The 18,364-nt window shown below is 38.9% G+C and overlaps 1 protein-coding gene across 5 annotated transcripts in view; it reads left to right on the top strand.

Moving 5' to 3' along the window:
- Positions 1–18,364, top strand: part of CHD8 (chromodomain helicase DNA binding protein 8) — a 62,914-nt gene that overhangs the window by 21,952 nt on the left and 22,598 nt on the right. For all 5 annotated transcript variants that reach the window (XM_044231283.1, XM_044231281.1, XM_044231279.1 and 2 more), the window contains exons 3-10: positions 713–1,075; positions 1,795–2,180; positions 3,512–3,626; positions 9,859–10,041; positions 10,123–10,191; positions 10,546–10,601; positions 11,073–11,190; positions 15,003–15,086. In XM_044231283.1, the coding sequence (XP_044087218.1) occupies positions 713–1,075; positions 1,795–2,180; positions 3,512–3,626; positions 9,859–10,041; positions 10,123–10,191; positions 10,546–10,601; positions 11,073–11,190; positions 15,003–15,086 (1,374 nt within the window). The remainder of the gene's footprint in view (positions 1–712; positions 1,076–1,794; positions 2,181–3,511; positions 3,627–9,858; positions 10,042–10,122; positions 10,192–10,545; positions 10,602–11,072; positions 11,191–15,002; positions 15,087–18,364) is intronic.

The raw sequence follows: 18,364 nt of genomic DNA, 5'->3' as shown, positions 1-18,364 counted from the left end.
GCTACTTACCAGGTGGAAGCAGTTAATGTTGACATATTTTTTTGAGCTCTTATTACATGTTTACACTGTGCCTAGCTGGTCTTGAACAAGACAGACACAGTCCCTGTCCTTACAGAGCTCACGATCTGCCAGGAAGGCAGACAGTAAACAAGAACTCACAATACTGTATGATACAAAGCTTTATGAGAAATACTGGATGCTATGGGAACAGTCATTATTTATTTATATTTGCAAGACTTACAGAAGCTATGTGTATATTTTCCCTGTTCTTATTACTGAGATTGTCCTCCTTTATCCAGTGAAAAGGCTAGTTTCTATTGTAAGAGAGTAGAGGTTCTAGCCTCTGAATAAAGGGCCAAAAGAGTTTGTGGGGGAGGGGATGGTATTAAAATAAGTAGGACCAATGGAAAGAAGCTATGAGGAGGTGGATTATAAAGACTTTTGTTCTAATAGACTGCCAGAAAATGGAATGACTACCTTAGAAGATAGCCTTCCATCAGGAGTTTGTGAAAAATAGGCCTGATACCCACTGGGCAGAAGTGTTACAGAGAAAACTCAATCAGGACAGATAAGAGGACGAAAAAAATAAATTGTACTGTGTCTTCTGACTCTCAGTTTTGATGGTTCTAGGATGAGGAACACTGGTGTAAATACTTAAGAGTATATCATTCTTTAATGTTGCACCTCTTGCAATTTCCTTTCTTCACTTTAGGGTGAATCAAAACGCATCACCCTGGTCCTCCAGCAGCCACAGTCTGGAGGTCCCCAAGGACACCGGCATGTCGTTCTAGGGAGTCTACCAGGCAAGATAGTGTTACAGGGCAACCAGCTGGCAGCCCTGACCCAAGCCAAGAATGCTCAGGGGCAGCCCGCCAAAGTAGTAACTATCCAGCTGCAGGTGCAACAGCCACAACAGAAAATCCAGATTGTACCACAGCCGCCAGCATCACAGCCGCAGCCGCCCTCAACTCAGCCAGTGACTCTCTCCTCTGTGCAGCAGGCTCAGATAATGGGGCCAGGACAAAGCCCAGGACAAAGACTTTCAGTACCACTCAAGGTCGTGCTGCAGCCGCAGGTGAGACCTCCACAGGTAGCCCCCTGTTGTCCCCTTCGGCAACCACTCATTGTTGAGTGTGGGGTCCTTGGAGTCATGCCTTGGAACTGAAATGCAGGCTTTTATTTCTTTTACTGTGGAGACTTGGGTTAATTATATGAAGAGATTTGAGGGCCACTGTGAGGTTTGGGATAAGAGGTGATTTATCTAATACTTGTCTTCAAGCTGTTTCATTTACAATCTTTTTCCTGATATTGTTGTGGAGTAGAAGTGATTGTCAGTATTCTTTCATTTGGAAGATAAAGAAGTTGTCCTAAAGAGGTCAAGTGATTATCACTCCTCCCACCCCACCCCCCGCCCCCTACTGGGATAAAGGTACACCAAGAGTAGAATTTGATTTTATTTACTTTTGGCCTAGAGATCAGGATTGGTCATACAATAATGGAGATGTATATTGACATTAGGAGCATGGTAAAGAATGTTGAAGTTTGCTTTGGCACAATTCTTGCCTTTTCTTATCCCCTTTCAGCTTAAAAAAACAAAAACAAAAACAAAAAAACCCACCAGAACAAAACACTTTTTTTCCCCCTAATATGTCCAAGTTCGGTAAGAGTTGTTCCGAATCTGATTCTTAAGGAATTAGAGATGGAAAGTTTCTATCCTATCTGCTTTAGAGCTAGGTTTTATTTAGGCCATTTAGCTACAAGCATATTGAAATTTTAGTGTCTTTATTTCTGTAGGCTGGCTCTTCCCAAGGGGCCTCTTCTGGGCTCTCCGTAGTTAAAGTTCTAAGTGCCAGTGAAGTGGCGGCTTTGTCTTCACCAGCAAGCTCTGCTCCTCATACTGGGGGCAAGATGGGAATGGAAGAAAATCGCAGGCTGGAGCACCAGAAGAAGCAAGAGAAAGCCAATCGGATTGTAGCAGAAGCTATTGCTAGGGCCCGTGCCCGGGGTGAGCAGAATATACCTCGGGTCCTAAATGAGGATGAATTGCCCAGTGTTCGGCCTGAAGAAGAAGGTGAGAAGAAACGCAGGAAAAAGAGCAGTGGGGAGAGGCTCAAGGAAGAAAAGCCAAAGAAGAGCAAAACATCTGGTACCTCTAAAACTAAGGGCAAGAGTAAGCTGAAGTGAGTACAACCCTTTGCTAATTGGTTGGGACATTTGAGGGAAGTGCACTTGTTTTTAAATTAGTAGTGAGGGGTGCCTGGCTGGCTGAGTCGATAGAGCATGTGACTCTTGATCTCAGGGTTGTAAGTTTGAGCCCCACATTGGGTATAGAGATTACTTAGGAAAATAAAACTTAAAAAAATAAATCAGTATTAGAGGAACTACTTTTTTTTTTTTTTTTTTAAAGATTTATTTATTTATTTGAGAGTGAGAGTAGGGGAGAGAGACAGAGAGTCTCAAGCAAACTCTGTGCTCAGGGCAGAGAGTGATAACGGGCTTGATCTCATGACCCTGAGATCAGGACCTGAATTGAAACCAAGAGTCAGACACTAAACTGGCTGTGCCACCCAGGCACCCCTAGGATCTGCTTGTATTTAGCAGCTATACACTTAATTCAAAGTGATCTATCTGTGACAAGATAGAAAGGCCTTTCTTTTCTTTGTCTCAATGCTTATATGATTTGTTAAACAGAAATGTGCAAATTAGCATATTTTGAAAGAGAAGCAACAAGGCACAGGAAAGATAACTAATTGTTGAATTGGGGGTTAGGATTAAAAGTTGACTGTTTTTATATGTCTTTGTGATTTTGTATCACCGTAGTGTGGAAGAGATTTCTCACTATCCTATACCTACTAGGTATAGCTGCCCTGTTCTTGAATCTCATCTAGGAACTAGAGAAGATTTTAACAACCATTGTCAGCCTAAAGGAATGTCGGCAGAACCAGGGCTTACCACAATCATCTTCTCTTTCCCTTCCGTGTCTTGTAGCTTCACTCCTTTTTCCCTGGCTTCTACCCCTTAGGATTCTTCAGACTTTGTGGTGGAATTTTAATAATGGTTTATAATTGGAGAGGATTTTTTAGCTTAAAAAAATTTCATATCGCCGGTCTTAGTTAATCCTCAGCAATTGTCAGGCTGGGTATTTTCATCAGTATTTATATTACAAAAAAGGAACCTAATGTCCAGCTAATGACAGAACTGGAACTAAAGTGAGGCCTTGTAGTTCTTGGGCCAGGATTCTGTTGTCTTACGCCACTTTCCTTCAGGTATTTGTGAGTATAGTAGTAGAAAGGATTAGTCACATCTGGTTGTAAAGGCCAGCCAGTGGCTTAGGAACCCAAATATCTTCTATTTTTCAAACACCTTATTCCCTAACGATGTGTCCTACTGACTGAAGAGCTAGACACTGCTGTTAGGAAGTTTCATATATGATGGTTTAGATTAATTATATTTTTCTTCTCCTAAATGAATTTGACCCTCACTGCAAATGAATTTGGTTTTTCCTTTTTAGCACCATCACTCCTGTGGTGGGTAAGAAGAGAAAGCGTAATACCTCATCTGATAATTCAGATGTAGAAGTCATGCCTGCCCAGTCACCCCGGGAAGATGAAGAAAGCAGCATTCAGGTAAAAGGATCCTGAAAGAACTTAGAAAAATCAAGTTTAATTCTGACAGGCAAACCAGGAATAGATAAAAGAGACTGTAACCCTGTGCATATTTCAAGAATTTTTCTAAAAGAGAGGTAGGCCTAAAAGGTAAAAGAGGTGGGACCTGGTCATGGTTGTGTCTTTTAAAATTTTTATTTTTTAGGCAAAAAGTATATTACCATACTATACAAAAGCAGTAGTCATTTTCTGGAATTCCAGTGTTTGAGAAACTAAGCAACTATGAAATTATGCTTCATGGTTGTTATGACTATGTCAGCACTTTGGTTTCTCTTAGAACTGTTCATCTATTCCTTTGCCTTACCTTTTCTACACTTTAGGGTTCTGACTCTGTGAACTGGGTGCTTAGGCACAATGTTTTTTCCTACCTTTTTTAAGGTGAGAAACACTGGAAGAGAATAAAAGAAGTTGGACCAGAAGAAGTTGAGTCCTCTGTCTCTGATTGTTGCTTTACAGTATCATCTTTGTCTCTGGTTTCCAACCATACAAAGAATCTGGTATTAAGATTTGGGAGACCCATGGTACTCCTGAGTAATACTATGGGCCTGGCCAATTTTCTTAGCTACTGTGTCTGAATTTTTCCTTGGTAAATGGAGGCTTGTACTAAACAAACCTTAAGTGCTGCTGTTATTAATACTCAGAAATGCATTCCCTCTTTCTTGATACACTCATTACGTTGGCAAACTGATACTTGGGTTTTTCTGGGGAAATTAACATTAGATACTAGCCAAGATAAAACTGAAAAGGAAAATGAGACAGAAATTCGATTTAACAAACATTAGATATAGTATGAAATAATAATTACTAGGAGTGTGGAATTAGAGAAGAAATAACATTAATAAAGATAATAGTGTCTGGAAATAGATTCAAATGGTTATGAGGATTTAGAATATGAATTAAAATGCCATTTTAAATCAATGAAAAGAAAGAATATTTAATAAATTATGTTAGGACAACTGGCTACCCATGTAGGAAAAAAATAAAACCAGATTTCTTGTGTCACTTCTTAAACAAATACTAGTTTAATTGAAGTCCAAAGGTAAAACTTGAAATCATGAACTTATTGTAAAACATGGATGAGTTTTTTAAATAATTCTCAATTTTTTTTTAAAGATTTTATTTACTTATTTCACAGACAGAGATCACAAGAATGCAGAGAGGGAGGCAGAGAAAGAGGGGAAAGCAGGCTCCCTGCTGAGCAAAGAGCCCGATGTGGGGCTCCATCCCAGGACCCTGGGATCATGACCTGAACTGAAGGGAGAGCCTTTAACTCACTGAGTCACCCAGGTGCCCCATTCTCAAGTATTTATAAGTAATTCTCTCTTTCTAAGGGGGTTTTCAGAAGTCATAAAAGGAAAGATAGATATATTTGACAATTAAAAATTATGCACATGTAACAAAATTCTACAAATAACATAGTCATTAAGAGCATAAATTCTGCAGCAAGAATTCCTTGGTTCTTATCTTTACTACTTACTAACATCGTCACTTCAGGCAAGTTTATTTAACCTCTTGGTGCCCCAATTTCCTTATCTCTAAAATGCAGATAATAATGCCTACCAAATGGGTGGTTAGGAGAATTGACTGGAAGCATTTATAAAGCAATTAGGACAGTGCTTAGCTCATGGTAAGACAGCATAGGAAGAGTTATGTATGTGTATGTTAAATAAAATAAAGGGTTAGGTAAAGTATTTGTTAAATAATTAGAAGACAGACTGAAGGCAAGTCTTTGTAATAACATAAATACAAATTTTAAAAGGTGGTGTATTAGTTTGCTAGGGTTGCCATAATAAAATACCACAGACCATGTGGCTTAAACAGCAGAAATTTATCTTCTCATAGTTCTGAAGTCCAAGATCAAGGAGTCAGCAGGTTTGGTTATCTCTGAGATCTTGCTCCTTGGTTTGCAGAAGGCTGCTTTCTTACTATGTCTTTACATGGTCTTTTCTCAGTGTATATATCCTGGTGTCTTTTTGTGTGTCCACATTTCCTCTTGTAATTATGCCATTCAATTTGAATTAGGGCTCCCTCTACCAGCCTCATTTTATCTTAATCGTCTCTCTAAAACTCTTTCTCCAAATACAGCCACATTCTGAGGTACTAGGGATTAGGGTTTCAACATAAGAATTTTGGGGGACTGGGGCATTTTTTTAACTCAGTTAATTGTCTGCCTTTGGCTCAGGTCATGATCATAGAGTTCTTGGATCAAGCCCAATGTTGGGCTCCCTGCTTGGTGGAGTCTGCTTATCCCTCTTCCTCTTCCCCTCCCCCTGCTTATGCTCACACTCTCTCTTGCTCGCTTGCTTACTCTCTCTCTCAAATAAATAAATAAACTTTTAAAAAAGCACAAAAAACTTAGAGGTTTATAATTCAGCCCATAAGTGGTAATGCCAGCGTTGGCAGTGGAGCTAAGGAAAAGGTGTTTTTCACACAGTTGATGGGAGTATTGAGACAATCTTTCTAGCTAGTCAGTATTTCAATATGTAACAAAATTTAAAATGTCAGTGACTTTGGACTCAATGATTATACACGAAGGAAACTTTCAAAAGTATGTAATGATGCATATGTATTTCAGCAGTATTTGTAATAGCAGAAATGTCCAAAAATTCATTGTCCATAGAGGAGAAATAGTTAATAAAATTCTGAAAATCCATACCATAGAATACTGCGTGACAATTAAAAACAACAAAGTGGAAGGGTGCCTGGCAGGCTCAGTCAGTAGAGTGTGTGACTCTTGATCTTGGGATCATGAATTGAACCCCACATTGGGTGTAGATTTATGAACAAACAAAGAAATAACTATTAAAACTAATTTAAAAAACCCCACAAATCTGTTTAAGGACATTTGGGTTGTTTCCATTTTGGAGCTATTATGAGTAAGGCTGCAGTGAACAGTTTTAGTACTTCTTGGACATGGGTTTTCATTTCTCCTACCTAAGGAATAGGATTGCTAGACCATAGTAGTTACATATATAAACATTATAACTCTGTAAGAATCTGTCAACTTCCAAAGTGATTGTGTCATTTTACACTTGCACCAGTAATGACAGTTCCAGTCCACATCTTTAGTATTTGGTTTTGTCAACTACCCATTCTTTTTGAATACTCTTCTGTAGTATTCCATATTTTGATTATACTATAATTTGTTTAACTAGTTCCTATTGATGGGCATTAAGGTTTTTCTCTGGTCTTCTACTGTTACAAGTAATGCTACAAAGATTTGTATATATGTGCAGATTTATTCGTAGGGTAGTAACTTTGAAGTGAAATTTCTAGACCAAAGGGTATTGTCAGATTTTCTTTTATAGAGGTTATGCCCATGTGTAGTCTAACCAACAATGTATGTGCAAGTTCCTATTTCAGTATTTGATCAGATTTGCTGCTTTTTACCAGTCTGTTAGGTAGGTGCAAAAAAAGAAAAAAGGTATCTCAATTTAGGTATCAGTTATAATTTATTATGAGTGTGAGCATCTTTTTACATTTAAAGCCAATTGTGTTTTTTTCCTACTAACTCTCTATTCATTGTATTTGCCCATCTTTCTGCTCTGTTATGGATCTTTTTCTTAGTTACTCAAAAGAACTCTGTGCTTAGGAAATGGAGTATTTGGTGTTTTCCCCATCAGTTTATTATTTTTCTCAACTTTGTTATAATATGTAAATATCTCAAATTTTTTGCAAGGTAAAATTGATCAATTTATTAGAAACGTATTTCCTACTGCCAGATTATAAAAAATTCTTCCACACTTTCTTTTAGAAATGTTACATCTTTTTAAGATTTTTTTTTTTAAAGATTTTATTTATTTATTTGTCAGAGAGAGAGAGAGAGAGAAAACACAAGCAGGGGGAGAAGCAGGCAGAGGGAGAAGCAGGATTCCCCACTGAGCAAGGAACCTGATGTGGGACTTAATCCTAGGACCCTGGGATCATGACCTGAGCCAAAGTCAGACTTAACCAACTAAGCCACCCAGGCGTCCCCTTTTTAAGATTTGTAAAAAGATTTTGGAAATCCTTTATTTTTATGTAATTCAGTTTCTTTCAACCTCTAGATAGCTAGCCATTTGTTTCCAGTCCCATTTATAGAATAATCTACTTTTCCCTCACTGATTAGAAGTGCTATTTTTATCATGTTCTATATCCACCTAGTATTTTAGTCTGTATTTGGACATTATTTCATTGACCTGTTTATCTTTTCTTAGAGAGGTACCAACCTTTGTTAATTGGTATAGCTCTTTTGTGTCCTTAATATCTGGTAAGGCCAAGCACACTTTTCCTATTTTTCCTGGTTATTCTTTTTTTTTTTTCTCCTGGTTATTCTTAAGTGTTTATTTCTCTCTTTGACTTTTTGAATCAGCTTATCTAAATAAAAAGTTCTGTTAATTTTATTTTGTCATTTTTATGTAATGCATATAATTAGAATTAAGTCTTATTGTAGGACAATGTATTTTATTATTTATTATTTTGTTATTTATTATTTTATTATTATTTTATTATTCAAGTCCTCTTTAAGGCCTCCTGGAGTGTTTTAAAGTTTTTTTCATATAGATTTTACATATTTCTTACTAACTTTAATTTTTTAGATAAGTAATCTTTTTGTTTTTTATGTAGAATTCTTTCTTTCTTTCTTTTTAAGATTTTATTTATTTATTTGACAGAGCACAAGGAGGGGGAACAGCAGAGGGAGGGGTAGAAGCAGGCTCTCCTCTGAGCAGGGTACCCAGTGCAGAGCTCAAACCCAGGACCCTGAGATCATGACCTGAGCCAAAGGCAGATGCTTAACTGAGCCACCCAGTGCCTCGAATCTTTCCTTTCATTATGTTTTATGGCTCAGTTTACATAAGAATGATAGTTTTAAAAATTGACTTTATGCCAGGGAAGTTTGCTTAATTTCTATAGTTCTGTGTCTAATAATTCATTTAATTTGTTTGGGTTTTTCAGAGATATAATCATGATTGAAAAATAATCTTTTTTTAAAAAATTTTATTTCTTTATTTGACAGACAGAGATCACAAGTAGGCAGAGAGGCAGGCAGAGAGAGAGAGGGGAGGAAGCAGGCTCCTTGCCGAGCAGAGAGCCCAACGTGGGGCTTGATCCCAGGACCCTGGGAACATGACCTGAGCCGAAGGCAGAGGCTTTAACCTACTGAGCCACCCACGCGCCCCTGAAAAATAATTTTATCTCTCTATCCTTCCCAACTTTTTATCATGAACTACAAAGTATTACTTAAATTACTTAATTAAAAAATGTTTTACTCGGGGTGCCTGGGTGGCTCAGTCAGTTGAGCATCTGACTCTTGGTTTCAGCTCAGGTTGTCATCTCAGGGTTTTGAGATTGAGCCCCAAGTCCAGCTCTATGCTCAGTGTGGAGTCTGCTTGGCACTTTTTCCCTCCCCCAGGTGTGTGTGCAATGTGCATGCACACTCTGTCTCCAAAATAAATAAAATATTACAAAAGTGTTTTTCAACCACTTGAAAGAATAATGTAAATCTAAAATGTATTGATGCGGAAAACTCCCCTAAAAAGTACTGTTAACAAAAAGGTAAGTAGCAGGGACGCCTGGGTGGCTCAGTTGGTTGGGCGGCTGCCTTCGGCTCGGGCCATGATCCCAGCATCCTGGGATCGAGTCCCACATCAGGCTTCTTGCTTGGCGGGGAGCCTCTTCTCCCTCTGCCTGTACTGCCACTCTGCCTGCCTGTGCTTGCTCTCTCTCTCTCTGGCAAATAAATAAAATCTTAAAAAAAAAAAATGGTAAGTAGCAGAACAATGCTATAATCATCATATAGTATGTTTCTATTTATTAAAACAAAAAAAACTTAGAACTAAAACAGAAAGCAAAATTAGTAACAAAACATTCTTGCACCTTGGCACTTCAGGGTTGCTCCTTATAGAAAGCACATTGTACCCTTCAGGTAGAGTCCTGTTTCATTTTACCAGAGTTTCTTGGCAGTAGTATCCAGGTTACTTTCAGGTAGATTCTGGTTCTTTGAAAAAACAGTTTGGCAAATTAATTTGTATTTGGTACATAAAGAAAATGGTTTGATATCACATAATTTGGTAAATAAGCTCTTTATCTTTTGGGCTTGGTTTTTCGTGGGGATTTTGGAGTAAAATAAGTATATGACTATAGGCAAATAGTTTTAAAGGTTTTTCTCTTTGATATATCTACATAGTTATTTTAACCATTTTTTCTGCTACAGAAAAGACGCTCAAACCGCCAAGTTAAGCGAAAAAAATATACAGAGGATCTGGATATAAAGATCACAGATGATGAAGAAGAAGAAGAAGTGGATGTAACTGGTCCAATAAAAACTGAGCCTATCCTCCCTGAACCCGTGCAGGAACCAGATGGCGAGACTTTGCCTTCCATGCAGTTCTTTGTGGTAAGCTGAGAACTTAAGCAATATGAGAGGTTGTCCTGCTCCTCACAGTCTCTGTTGACTAACTGCATTTTTTTGCTACAGGAGAATCCCAGTGAAGAAGATGCAGCCATAGTAGACAAAGTGCTTTCTATGCGGATTGTGAAGAAGGAGGTAAGGCCTTAACCCTTCATGTCAACCCTTAATGCTGCATTCGCAGGCTCTATTTAATAAACACCTTTGGATGCCAGGATATATTAGTACAGTATAGTTATGGTGGAGGGAAGTTACCTAGAAAATAGGAACTGTCTTATTGCCTCTTCTTTTGGTTTTCTGTTTAAGATGGATAGACTTATTTTTTCCAGCTATCAGATCTCTTGTATTGGAGTACTAGGTTAGTTCTTTAATCCCTCAGTCACTAATACACTCTAGGAACATTGGTATGAAGCTCTACCATGAGTAGTGAAAATTAAAGCTTCTTTCTTTGACAAATAAGGTTATTAATAACTATGATTTCTTTCTTCTCAGCTTCCTTCTGGACAGTATACTGAGGCAGAAGAATTCTTTGTCAAGTACAAGAACTAGTATGTGATCTGTGCAAAAAGCTTTTCACCCTAAACCCACAGGGTTGTAAAAAGTTCTCCTGTATAGTCCATCCTGGGTGGGAATGTGTCCCTTTTTAATAGTCTCCTAGCCCAAGTTGTTGTTTTCTTTTGAGGAAAATGTCTATTCAGAGAGGAGTTCGGGAATTGAGTTTCTCTTCCTGTTTCCCAACAGGAAGGTGGGGTAAGGGTGGTTCCTGATAATATCCCTTGTGATTCTCTATACCTTAATTTAACATTAAGACCTTTCTACTCAGACTGGTCAGTGGACCAGCAGAATTAGCATTATTTGGGTGCTCGTTAGAAATGTGAACTTTCAAGCCTGCCCCAGACCAGGTGTTTGTGTGCAAAATCAGTCTTAAGAAGCACTTACCATTGTGCCTGATTCTGGCTTATCCCCAAATCTAGCCTACCCTTTCTCACAGCATGACCAGCTATTTCCATCCCCTTCAGCTCCTATCTACACTGTGAATGGGCTACCATCTCCCAACTAGAGAAGGATAAAAGGATCCATCAAAAACTAAAGCGCTTCAAAACCAAAATGGCTCAGATGAGACACTTCTTCCATGAGGTAATTAGGAATAGGTATTGCCTATCCTTTATTTCACAGAAGCAAAAATTATTGGGGTTATCAGTCTTGACTGATTACTTAAGACATATTTGTTTTGTGTACATGGGTATGAAGTCTTAATTTTGATCATTGGACTTTCCTAATTTAGTTGCCCTGTACTTTGTTTTACCACGTCGAAATTAGGTCTTTTTATAAGTTTATAGGATGTTTTGGTCTTGACTTACTCAGTATTCATGAAGTATTTTCAAGATGGATTTTAAATTGACCTCTCATCCACTTGAGGCATTCTTCTTCTAATGTCAGTCTGTAGCAGTTGATGGTTTCTGTAGGCATAAGCAACCGTTTCATTAGGAAAGAACATTTATTTTCTAAAATTTCTAATCCACTGTAACAAGAAATGGTGATATAGGAGATTTAATTTCCCATAACCATTCCTTTTTTTTTTTTTTAAGATTTATTTATTTATTTATTCGACAGACAGAGATCACAAGCAGGCAGAGAGAGAGGAAGGGAAGGAGGCTCCCCGCTGAGCAGAGAGCCTGATGCGGGGGCTCGATCCCAGGACCCTGAGATCATGACCTGAGCCGAAGGCAGAGGCTTTAACCCACTGAGCCACCCCTTCGCCCCTCCCATAACGGTTCTTAACTACTGGATAAACACTGGAGTATGCATTAAGGGTCCTTTTTTTTTTTTTTTTTTTTTTTTTTAAGATTCCATTTATTTATTTGACAGACAAAGATCACAAGTAGGCAGAGAGGCAGGCAGGGAGAGAGAGGAGGAAGCAGTCTCTCTGTGGAGCAGAGAGCCCAATGTGGGGCTCGATCCCAGGACCCCGGGATCACGGCCTGAGCCGAAGACAGAGGCTTTAACCCACTGAGCCACCCAGGCACCCCTCCCATAACCGTTTTAACTACTGGTTAAACACTGGAGTATGCATTAAGGGTCTTTTGAGCCATAGTTTAACTGTCCATTTTGCTTTGAAAGCTTTGTGTATATATATATGCCTTTGCTGAATTGGGGTTTGTCATCTTTAGCATATATATAGAACTGCGTGCCTTGAGAAGACAGATTCTTTTTCAAAGCTTCTTAGAGCTAAAGGGAAAAATTTCTAGTAAGAAAGATTGAAGGAAGGAACTAAATGCATAGTTTTAGCAAAAACCCCCTCAGTTCTGCCTGAATATATATGATAAAGCTAACTTGACCACCAGGTTTGCAAATAAATTAACTATTTCTCATCACCTGGAGAGGGCAAGTAGGACCATGTAGTTTTATAATTTCTTTTTATATGAAAGTAATAATTGGGTTGTGTTTTTTCATCTATGTTCTTTTAAAACATAATTTGTGAAATGTACAATGAAACTGTAATACCATTCCAGCCGATATTAGATGTACAATTTGTGACTCTTGAACCAGTCTCTACTAACTCATATGCCAATTAAATCTTCATATATAGGTAGGCCATTTAACCAAATCAGTCATTCATTTATTCATCATTTATCATGTGCTAGTTTTTATGGAGAACAAACCAGATATGGACTGTGTTACCATACAGCTCACTGTCTAAGTGGGGAGAGAGAAATATTAAAAAATAATTCAAATTGTGTTAAGTGCCAGAAAAGAAAGAGCACAAGGAGACATAAGGGGAGGGGGAGGAAACACCTACTTTGGATAATTAGGGAAGACTTACCTGAGAATTGAATTATGAATAAGAGCAAGGCTATGAATCCATGTAAATAATATTGCTGGCATGGGAATTAGCGTATATGAAGGCCCTGAGACAGGGTGAGGCACTGAAAACAAGGTACAGTTGAACAAAAAAGAGTGAATGGCCCAAAATGAGATCAGAAATTTAGGCAAGCAGTGCATACAAACCTTTTAAGCAGTCTGGTTTTAATTTTATTTTTATTCTAAGTGCAAAGGAAAATCAATACATTGTTTCAAACAGGTCAAAGACATAATCCAGTGATCACTTTTAAAAGATCACCTAGACTTTGGAGAATGGATTGAAGAAGAGTAAGCATGAAAGTATGAAGAGCAGTAAGAAAGCAGTTGAAGATTTCTAAATAGGAAATATCATGGCTTAAAAGTAGAATGGTTTCAAGTGGATAGAATGGATAGATTAGAATTGACAGGGCTTGCTTGGTATGGTGGCTTATATAGATAGGTTTGTGGTCTGAGCAAATGGGTTGAGGTGGCATCTATTAAAGTATCGAAGATGTTAGAAGCAGCTGATTGGTGGAAATCAAGAGTTTAGGGGTGCCTGGGTGGCCCATTTCTTAAGCATCTGCATTCAGGGTAGCTGGGTGGCTCAGTGGGTTAAGCCTCTGCTTTCAGCTCAGGTCATGCTCTCAGGGTCCTGGGATCAGTGCCCACATCGGGCTCTCTGCTCAGCGGGCAGCCCAGCCCACTTACCCCTCTCTCTGCCTGCCTCTCTGCCTGCTTGTGATCTCTCTCTGTCAAATAAATAAAATCTTAAAAAAAAAAAAAAAAAAAAAAAGAATCTGCTTTTGGCTCAGGTCATGATCTCAGGGTCCTGGGATCGAGCCCTGCATCAGGCTCCCTGCTCAACAGGGAACTTTCTTCTCCCTCTTCTACTCCCCCTGCTTGTGTTCCCTCCCTTGCTTGTCTCTCTGTCAAATAAATAAAATCGTTAAAAAATTTTTTTTAGTTTAGACTATGTTAACCTTAAAATTCCTTAACCTATCTCTAGTAAGCACAGATACACAAATCTGGATTTTTCAGGTTGCAATTAAAATTTGGATTTTATCAGCATATAAATAGTTATTAAAACCTTAATAATGATTAAAGCCACCTGAGGGGGGAAGGATTTCTATACATTCTAATAGTTCTGTATTTTCTTATGAAAGTTCTTTCTGTAATAGCATGGATGTGAGCCCAGAACCAAGGCTTTAAGACTTTTCCCAAATATAGAGGTCCAGGTGAAGGAGAAGGAACTGTATGCCAGAGTGGCAGGAGAAAGATTAGGAAGCAAAGTCACGAAAAGCAATAGGAAGCAAAGTCACGAAAAGCAAGAAGGAAAAGTGTCTTAATAAGGAAGAGTTTTTTCCTTAAAGTTTCTTTAAGATCTTTCTTTGGAGTCTTTGGTTATTTGTTTTCAGATACCACCCAAAGTTTGATACCAATGATTTAGAAGAAAAAGAACCAGTGAAGGTGATCAAGAATTGGCTAAAACCAAAATAAAGGGGGAAGGGCTATTGACAAAAGTGTAGTGTCTCAGAAAACCCAAGGGTTTTTAAAGGAGAGAATTAGGAATTGTGGAATACTTCGTAGAGGTTAAGTGAGATGAGGACATAAATGTTCCATTATATTTGGCAAATTTGGAGATTATTAATAACATCAACAAGAGTAATTTAGTTGTGTGAAGGAAGTGGAAGGTAGAGTGGAGTGGCTGCTTGGGTATGAAGCAGAACAGAAAAATAGTTGCAGGCAGATGAAGAATAAAGGAGGTCGTTTTAAGATGTGAAATATTAGACTATATCTGTGTGTTTATGGGAATGATCCAAGAGAGAGATTCCTAAGAGGCTGAGAAGGGGTAGAATCCAGAGAATATATGGAGAGAATGACCTCTGTTAGAAGACACTTCCTCTGGTCATAGGTGACAAGATAGGTGCAGATTTAATTAAGTTTTTAAAAAGGATTTTATATGGTGAAAATTGTGGGGGGACTCCCTTCTGAAGGCATCTTTTTAAAAAAATTTTTGAAGTGAGATCACCAGGTAAAGGTGGGATGGAAGGTGGGGTGTACTGGACAGTGATCTTTTGGTCTTACTGTTTGTTTCATAACTCCTCTAGGATGAAGAACCCTTCAATCCAGACTATGTAGAAGTGGATAGGATATTGGATGAGTCTCACAGTATTGACAAAGACAATGGGGAGGTGAGTTGGGGCATGGTAGAACATTGAAGGTCTCAGAGATTTCTACTGGTGTGCTTGCTCATCCTTTATTATGAAGATATGGCTGAGAAATCCCTTAGACAAAAAGGTATTTTTGAGTTTTTCTGAGGCCTCCTTAGAATGATACTGGGAAGGGGCACCTTGGTGGCTCAGTGGGTTAAGCCGCAGCCTTCAGCTCGGGTCATGATTTCAGGGTCCTGGGATCGAGTCCTGAGTCAGGCTCTCTGCTCAGCGGGAAGCCTGCTTCCTCCTCTCTCTCCGCCTGCCTCTCTGTCTACTTGTGATCTCTCTCTGTCAAATAAATAAATAGAATCTTAAAAAAAAAAAGAATGATACTGGGAAGGTAAGGGAATAGGGAGAGAGGCTAAAAGGAAAGCTTCTCATAAAGTCAAACATTGAGCGCTGTAAGTACCAGGAGCTATATTAACAAGTACTCCTTCACCTTAATCTTGTTTTCTCTTAGATTTTATATGGGAGACCCCTGACGTCCAGTTAAAGATTATAGAAGGGGAGAGGAATAGGGATACTTCACAAATCTCCATATTTATAAATATAAAAATGCCTCCACAGACTCCTAGCTTTCTCTATGTCACTGAGAGTTACTTTTTGAACTTACCATCAATTGAATGCATTTTCATTTATCATTAAAACCAATCTACTGCATCTGAATCTATACTTTTAAACAGACTATGGAATTGCACTCCCACAGATTCACATTCAGTAGATCTTTAGGTGTGACCCAGAGATCTGGATTTTTAAGTTGTTCTCCAAGAGATTGTCAAACATAGTTTGATTTGGGAATCACTGCACTAAAGCTCTGTTAGCAGATTGTTCATGTGCTAAAACTAACCTGTTGATACAGTTTCATAAATCAGTTTTTTCATTTTCCAAATAAGTTGAAAAGATCTAAGCCACCAGTGAATTCAACATTGTGTCTTTTTAAATATATTTCAAACTTACTTAGACTATGAATCACCGTTCCCTTAGAAACTATCGCTTTCTTTTCACTTCAACTATAAGTTCTTGGTAGGGCCACATTTCATCAAGTTTTTATCACATCTGACAGTTACTGCTTACCCAGTGACCAGTATAGAACAACAGAGCTTAATTAAAATGTCAGTGCCAGTGGTGAGCTAGGCTCACTCACAAGCTAAATGACATGTGTCCATATATCACCCTTACGGGTTCTAAGAATCAGAAGTCTTCCCTCTCTAAAATTCTATGTTTACTCTATTTTAGAAGCCTTTAGGGTCATTCAGAACCTTAGCCATCCAAGGCCTATTACAGTTCATTGTCTTCAGATCCTGACAAGCATGCCTCAGAAAACACATTTTCTGCTTTTATGGGTTGGGGTGGGAGTTACTGTTTATTGTTCATTAGCAGGAGGTGAGTGGGGAATGGACCAGTTTTTAGAATGGACACATTAGCTACTATTAAATTCTTGTCATTTTTAGGATTTCAGTCTTATCAGTCTTGAACATCTTATGCTCTTACCAACATACTTACCACTCTTAAAAAAGCAGTTGATCTGGGACGCCTGGGTGGCTCAGTTGGTTGAGCAGCTGCCTTCGGCTCAGGTCATGATCCCAGCGTCCTGGGATCGAGTCCCACATCGGGCTCCTTGCTCTGCGGGGAGCCTGCTTCTCCCTCTGACTCTGCCTGCCACTCTGTCTGCCTGTGCTCGCTCTCGCTCGCGCGCTCTCTGACAAATAAGTAAACTCTTCCAAAAAAAAAAGGCAATTGATCTTTGGACTGTCGGAAATGGCAAGACAGATGAAAATGTTTTAGTTTCCTGGTGCTATAAATTGTGCTCCAATATTGGATTACAACATTCTGTGAACCCAATTCCCCCCCCCCAAAATAAATTTAATTGGTCATCCTTTTACATGACGTAAGAGTGGAATACAGGATTATTTATAAGTCCTTGGAAAAGTAAGTTAAGATGCCAGAAATATGTTACCTGGACAAATGACCTTACGTAGGAAATGACCTGTGTCACTATAATTAAGAAATGGGGAAAGAGCAACTAGATTAATTCTAGGGATTCCTTGATCTGTAATTCTTTTGAGGTGCTTAAATCTTCAGACTTCTTGCTGGCTGTTATAGGGGTATTCTGTGAAGTGGTACTAGAGATTCTTACTGATTACACTAGGCCCCATCTAATCCTTCTTTTTTCTTTTTTTTTTTTAAGATTTTATTTATTTGACAGAGATCATAATTAGGCAGATAGGCAGGCAGAGAGAGAGGAAGGGAAGCAGGCTCCCTGCTGAGCAGAGAGCCCGATGTGGGACTCGATCCCAGGATCCTGGGATCATCACCTGAGCCGAAGGCAGAGACTTTAACCCACTGAGCCACCCAGGTGCCCCTAATCCTTCTTTTTTCATATAGACCAAAAATAGAAATGCAGCCAGGGTAGTGATCAATTTGAGTCATGAGAACAGCCATTTTACCCCAGGTAACTGCCTTTCCCTTTGCAGTAGAACACATATATAGAGCATAGTACTGTAGTTAGAGCTTGAGTATTTGCCCCTCCTCTCTTCTCTCTTTTTACCTGTCTTCAGTGACACCTCTCCTAGTTACCTCCTAGCTCACAAGCAAATCTCTTTTCCACCATTTGACTGCTTTTTGGAGTAGCAACTGCACTCAGAGCTATAGAAGCTCAGAAGCCCAGGGATTTCAACTCTGCTTTGCTCTAATGGATTAATCCATTCCTCACTTAGGAAAGTAGCCTGGCTTCCACTCTTTCACTGTATTAAATTTGGTGTCAGGATAATAGTATGAAGCAGAGCCCTATCTTTCAGTTTCAACCTAATTCAACATAATGTTGGAAAAGCATTTATTTTATTTTATTTTTTGCATTTTCATGGTTGATGAGCATAATGTTTCAGTGCTTAGTGTTCTAGAAACTACTGGGTATAACTTTGCCTCTTAGAACAGATTCTGATAAATTGCCTGGAAAAATGATCCAAGCCATGAATAGTACAGTGCCTCAGCAGGTGAGCCTATGATTGGTATTCCCAGCCTATTTTTTTTTTTTAAGTATATATTTTTTTTAAATATCTTATTTATTTATTTGACAGACAGAGATCACAAGCAGGCAGAGAGGCAGGCAGAGAGAGAGGAGGAAGCAAGCTCCCTGCTGAGGAGAGAGCCCGATGCGGGGCTCGATCCCAGGATCCTGGGACCATGACCTGAACCAAAGGCAGAGGCTTTAACCCACTGAGCCACCCAGGTGCCCCTCCCAGCCTATTTTTTAAAGC

The sequence above is a fragment of the Neovison vison genome, chromosome 13 (genome assembly GCF_020171115.1).
Source record: "Neovison vison isolate M4711 chromosome 13, ASM_NN_V1, whole genome shotgun sequence".
Lineage (NCBI taxonomy): Eukaryota > Metazoa > Chordata > Mammalia > Carnivora > Mustelidae > Neogale > Neogale vison.
This window is presented reverse-complemented; position numbering and strand designations above follow the sequence as displayed.